The sequence below is a fragment of the Tupaia chinensis genome, unplaced genomic scaffold, assembly GCF_000334495.1.
Source record: "Tupaia chinensis unplaced genomic scaffold, TupChi_1.0 Scaffold000099_1, whole genome shotgun sequence".
Lineage (NCBI taxonomy): Eukaryota > Metazoa > Chordata > Mammalia > Scandentia > Tupaiidae > Tupaia > Tupaia belangeri.
In genome coordinates, this window is record NW_006159563.1 from 5124174 (window position 1) to 5130173 (window position 6000).

The following is a 6000-nucleotide window of genomic DNA, read 5'->3' on the forward strand; positions in this document are numbered from 1 at the left end:
GCTTGTTTATTAGTAATAATGGCCATCATTTACTTAGTATCCATGTCAGAAAACTGTAAGTTTTATACACAATTTCTTCATTCCTGAAAAAATAAACTTGCTACATATTGTCCCTGTTTCACCAGTGAAGAAATAAAACTTAGAAAGTTTACATGACTGTATAAATAAGCTGGTATAAATAGTTTTGAGAATTATTTGAAAAGGTTACAGTAACAAGAAAGAAATTTGGTTTCTTTACAAAGGAAAACACAAAGTTCTTCAAAATTTTGTGCTTCTCAAATATAATTAAAATAGGATATTATTTTAAAAATAAAACAATTTTGTGCTGGAATAAAATTTGTTATTATATCATCTTTTTAGTCATTTTCCTATTTTCTTCTCAACTGTTGTTAAATAGCAATGTAAAAACTACCTATAAAATGTACTAATGGCTGCGTATATTACCAGTGATTCAAGCCTTACAACGTGATTTGTTGTTTTTCTTGAGAGATAGGGCGCATGGGGGAGACAGCTGTTTGTGCTAATATAATCCTATTTCTTCACCTAGTGATGGGAAAATAGATTTAATACCATTACAGGTAAAGAAATACCTTTTCTTGATAATTTTGAAACACAAAAGTGAAAATGGGCTGTTCAAAATAGAACACATTCTCATTAAGAATCTGCATACCTTATCTAAAACAAATGTCTTGGGGACCAGCAGTTGGTGTGGTGATTAAAAGAAATGTCTCTGACCCCAAGGATGATACAATGACTTAATAAAAGTATTGGGCCAGTATTTTACATTACCAAAAAGAGTTTCACATAGCATAGTGTTTTGAGAATTTTATTGAAGCATTTTTCAATACACAATAATAAGATTGTTTAAGACCAATTTTAACTATTAGAGAAACATATGGACATTAGGATTTCTATACTGAAATCTGGATCATAAAGAAAAATAAGATTGGGAAGGGACCAGCAGTTGGCATAATGGCTATGTCGCTAGACTCCCGTGTAGTCAACCACAGTTCGAGTCCCGGACCTGGTGACTTAAACTTACGCTGGAAGTGTGTGAATGCATGCCCAAGATCCCAAGAGGAGAATGGAGAAGGGACAGTGGCGTGGCCATCCCCCCGGGGGGGTGATTTCTCGCTTTCTGTCTCTGTCTTTCTGGTGAGCCACATGCCCTATAGCAAAAACCTCTCCAAAAAAAAAAAAAGATTGGGACAATAAAGTAAAACAGACACAAGCTTCATCTTTGATCTTTAGAATGAGCTAAAGTGTCAATACCTTTTAAGAGACAAGGAACAGTCCAGAACACAGCTAGAAAAAATTAAACTACATTTCTGTATTTTCTGATGCTTCATTTGTCACACTGCATATGACAGCATAAAGACTGATCTTTAGCAGTATCAGATAGTCAGCATAGTAGTTCTTCATAATAGCAGAAATATGTTTTCAAGAGGAAGAAGATAAATCCAGATTCCAAAAGGTTCTTGTAATAATTTCTTGTAGTAGATAACCCACCAGAAACTGAGAAGTCCCCATTACAAGACTCTACTGCAGTAAATCTTTATCATTCAACACTTTGCACATGCATATTCCAATAATAACTAAAGTTCAAAAACAAGAACATGAGTTCTCAATTATGATACGAAATATTAACTGAAATGCCACGTCAGGTACATTTATTATATTTTGTATGATACAATGAAATAAGTTCTTTGAAAATTGATCATCAGGGCCAGCAGTCAGTGTGGTGGTTAGGACAGCTGGATCCCAAATGGCCAACTGCACAGTTTGAGTCACAGACCTGGCAGCTTGATAAAACACACTGGGTACATGTGCATGTGTGTCCAAAATCCTGAGAGAAGACTAGTGAAGAAGGGATTGCAATGTGGCCATCCCCCTAGGAGGTGATTTCTCTGTCTGTCTCTCTCTCTCTCTCTCCAGGGAGTAAAAGTGCCCTAAGGCAAAATTTTAAAAAGAAGAAAATTGATCATCTAAGCTGACTAGTAATATGACCACTTTGTAATATGACCACTTAGTAAATTTGGAAAAAAGATCTTCTAGTAAGTGCGTGAAATTAACAGATAAAAATTATATGATTTCAGAAGATTGGTCAAACAGTCCAAACAAGTAACTTAAATATTTCCAAATAAAACCAGGAACAAGGATGACTATGGAGGAAAACAGAAATGGTAGGACTGTAAAACAAGGAAACAGAACTCTAGAGAAAGAACATAACAAAACTGGAAAAGAAACAAGATGATTCATTTATTAAATAGATTATGAATACGTACATTACCTAAGTTTCTCTAAACTCAAACCTGAGTACATACTAAGTTTTTTCTAGTAGATACACTTCATTTCTTCATTGTTTCCAATTAATTTCAACAGGATTCTTAATATTATTTAGGTAAGAAGAGTGTATTAATGTTACCTCTTTTGGTGTATTACTTGGCAAGGGCAAGTAAAAGATAAAAAGATCATCCAATTGTTCAACTTAATTTTTCCCCAGCTTTTCAAAGTACAAATCTAGTGGGCTGAAAAATTTCTGAGTTACTGAAGAAATGCTGTTAAACTATATTTTAAAATAGTATGAAGAAAATCAGAATAAGGCCAAAAGGATCATGACTGAGTATACTTAATCCCTACTAGTCATAAATCATGAGCATTATGCAAAAAAAAAAATCCAGTCTATCTGCTGATAACCAAAGTGTCAAGTGTTCTAAAAAAAGTACACGAAATACTTTCATGTTCTAAGAGCCAATGCCCCAGCCTAGACGATGTTATCGTGTACTTAGCTTACTATGTTTATATTCACATTAATACTTAAAATAGAACTACATACAGTTGATATAAAATGTATTATAATAATTCATAAGAAACACTTACTGGGTAAATTTTTTGGAGGGATGGAAGGATGGGTTCAGGTAGGGCTATAAAAAGAAAAAGTGTAAAGCTTCCGTGATTCACATGATTCATTTTCCAATGCAATAATTTGTCAGCTATACTCCAGGTATGAGACTATAAGGAATTATGCTAAGATTCAACAGTATCCATATATTTCATTAAGGAAATCCTGTTCCTTAAAAGTTTTTAATTCAAAGTATGTCTAAGTTGACAATTAAAGTTTTTTTTAAAACAAACGATGTATACTCCTATATAAAGCAATGTTCCTTTCACAGTTTCAAAAGAATAGGCTATTGATAAAGGGACACATGTCATTTGGTCTAACATCAGACACACATATAAAATAAGCAATAAGCAAGACAAGGATTATTCTACAGAATAGACATTGTTAAGATGGATGTAGCTATCAAAATTATAATTTCAAAAGTATAGTTTAATGATACCATATGATGAGAGAACAATTTTAATTCTTTTTAAAATTTCTGCTATTGAACAATAATACCAAAATTAAGACGGTTCTAGGAAATTGATCTATTGAAAAAAATTAAAACTGAAAAGAAATCAACTTCATTAATACATTTTTTTAAAAGTATGCTTTAGTAAAGGTAAAAATCTAAATCAGGAGACTGCAACAATCTGCTATAAAATAAATACAATACAAAGGTGTCATTATCCTCATGTTACCAGAGTATTTCTGTCATTCTTCACCATTCAATTTTATGCATTAATAGTAATTTCACATTGTTACAATGTAAATTGAATAATTTAAAGACAAAGTGCCTAACATTCACAATGTAAGAAATAACTATAAAGTACAATGTCTTGCAAATAATAAAACATAAGTAATAGATTTTCTAATTCTCTTCAATATTAGAGACCAAATATAGTACCAGATGATTTCTATTTAAAAATTGGAAATGCATTACATATAAGTAAACTAACAGAATGTTTAATTCATTTTTAATTTCCTATTTAGCAAAAGCTTTCAAAAAGGACTTTTGGGCTACATTAATGTACATGTAATCAACCACTATGACCATTTTATATGGTCTCCATTATGACAAGGATATATACATTTATATCACACAGTACAGAGTATGATGCTTTATTTAAATTTCCCTTCTGTATCATACCTCATTCCTAAGTTGAAAATTTAAATAAAATGAAATTCTGTGAGAGTCTAGATAGTTGTAATGTATAACTGAAAATTATCAAGAGTAAATAACTCATAAGTTACTTACCAGACTCACTCTCAGGAAGTCTCTCTCTTGATATTTATATGTTCTCACCCCAGAGACATTCAAATGCTCAAAATTCTAAAAGGCCTTCCAAGCATACTCCAAGCCCTAGTCATTTTCATTCTAAATGCCTCTGTATTTGTATAGCACTTTTTAATGACTTTCTAATAATTTGGTTGTAATACAAGAAGTCAATGGGAAACTCTTACTAGAAATTAGTTTACTTAAAAACTTGAATTTTAGGGACCAGCAGTTGGCGTAAGGCTATGTCACTGAACTCCCATGTAGCCGACTGCAGTTTGAGTCCCGGACCTGGTGGCTTAAACTCAAGCCTGGTGCATGTGCATATATACCCAAGACCCCAGGAGAATGAAGGAGAAGGGATTGTGGCATGGCCATCCCCCGTGGGTGGGTGATTTCTCATTCTCTGTCGCTCTCTGTGTGTCTGGAGAGCACACGTGCCCTATAGCAAAAACCTCTTAAAAAAAAAAAAAAAAAAATTTGAATTTTAGGGCCAGTAAATGGCATGGTGCTTAATGAATGAATTGGATCCCACATGGTCAACTCCATAGTTAAGAGTCCTGGACCCCGCTGCTTGAAAAACATACCTGGGGACCAGCAGTTAGCATAATGGCTATGTCGCTGGACTCCCACGTAGTCGACCATGGTTCAAGTCCTGGACCCGGCGGCTTAAACTCACGCTGGGCACGTGTGAGTGCATGCCTAAGATCCCAAGAGGAGAATGGAGGAGAAGGGATTGCTGCATGACCATCTCCCCTGGGGGGGGGGGGTTTTCTCGCTTTCTATCTTCCTGACGTTCTCTGTCTGTCTGGCGAGCGCACACACCCTATAGCAAAATCCTCTCCAAAAAAAAAAGAAATGACATACCTGATGTGTATGTGTGCATATGCCCAAAATACTGAGAGAAAATGGAGGAGAAGATATTGCAGTTTGCCCATCTCCCTAGGGGAATTTTTTGTTTTGCATCTCCCTCTGTCTCTGTCTGTTCCCAGTGAGCACATGAGCCCTACAGCAAAATAGGAAGAGAAAAAAAAGTATTAAGTGTGTGTGTTTCTGTCCGTCTATCTATGTGTCAGAGGTGGGGAGGGGTTAACAAGGTTTTCTGTTTTGGGATAATCTATCCATTCTGAAAGTCTATCCTTACTTTATTAATGCTAACATGCAACATCTTTTATGAAATCATGGTAACGGTCGGTAGCACTTTTTGGTTCTGATAGCTAGTAAAATAAAAACTCTAGATAGGTTTTGTTTTGTTTTGTTTTTTAATTTTACTATTTCCTGAAATCTAAATGTCTAAAAATTATACCATAATACACAGGTCAAAGAAAATGTTAAAAACACTATTTAAGAAAACAATGTCCCACAGAGTAGCAGTTAAGACCTAAACATAGGGAGCCAGATCCCAGGTTGTTGACTGTGGCTTGAATCCTGGCCCCAGTAGCTTGAAAACCACAATGGGGAACAGCAAGTGGCACGGTAGTTGAGGCGCTGGACTCCTATAAAGTTGACTGTGGTTTGAGTACCAGACCTGAGGCTTGCTTTCTCACTTTCCCTTTCATTCTCTGTCTCTCTCTAGTCAAATTAAAACTAATAATAAATAAAATAGTTTTTTTTTTTTTGAAGAGGTTTTTGCTATAGGGCGCATGCGCTCACCAGACAGACAGAGAAAGCGAGAAATCACCCCCCAGGGGGGATGGCCACGCCACAATCCCTTCTCCTCCATTCTCCTCTCGGGATCCTGGGCACGCGCGCACACGCGTGAGTTTAAGCCACCGGGTCCGGGACTCGAACTGCGGTCGACTACGTGGGAGTCCAGCGACATAGCCATTACGCTAACTGCTGG

General features: G+C 35.5%; 1 protein-coding gene across 4 annotated transcripts in view; it reads right to left on the reverse strand.

The window, feature by feature from the left end:
- The window catches only part of TENT2 (terminal nucleotidyltransferase 2), a 76976-nt gene that overhangs the window by 22844 nt on the left and 48132 nt on the right, over positions 1-6000 (reverse strand). For all 4 annotated transcript variants that reach the window (XR_003548566.1, XM_014585930.2, XM_006143520.3 and 1 more), the window contains one exon: positions 2881-2924. Coding sequence is in view for 3 of the 4 variants with exons in the window: in XM_014585930.2 (XP_014441416.1) it covers positions 2881-2924 (44 nt within the window). In the remaining variant the exon portion in view is untranslated. The remainder of the gene's footprint in view (positions 1-2880; positions 2925-6000) is intronic.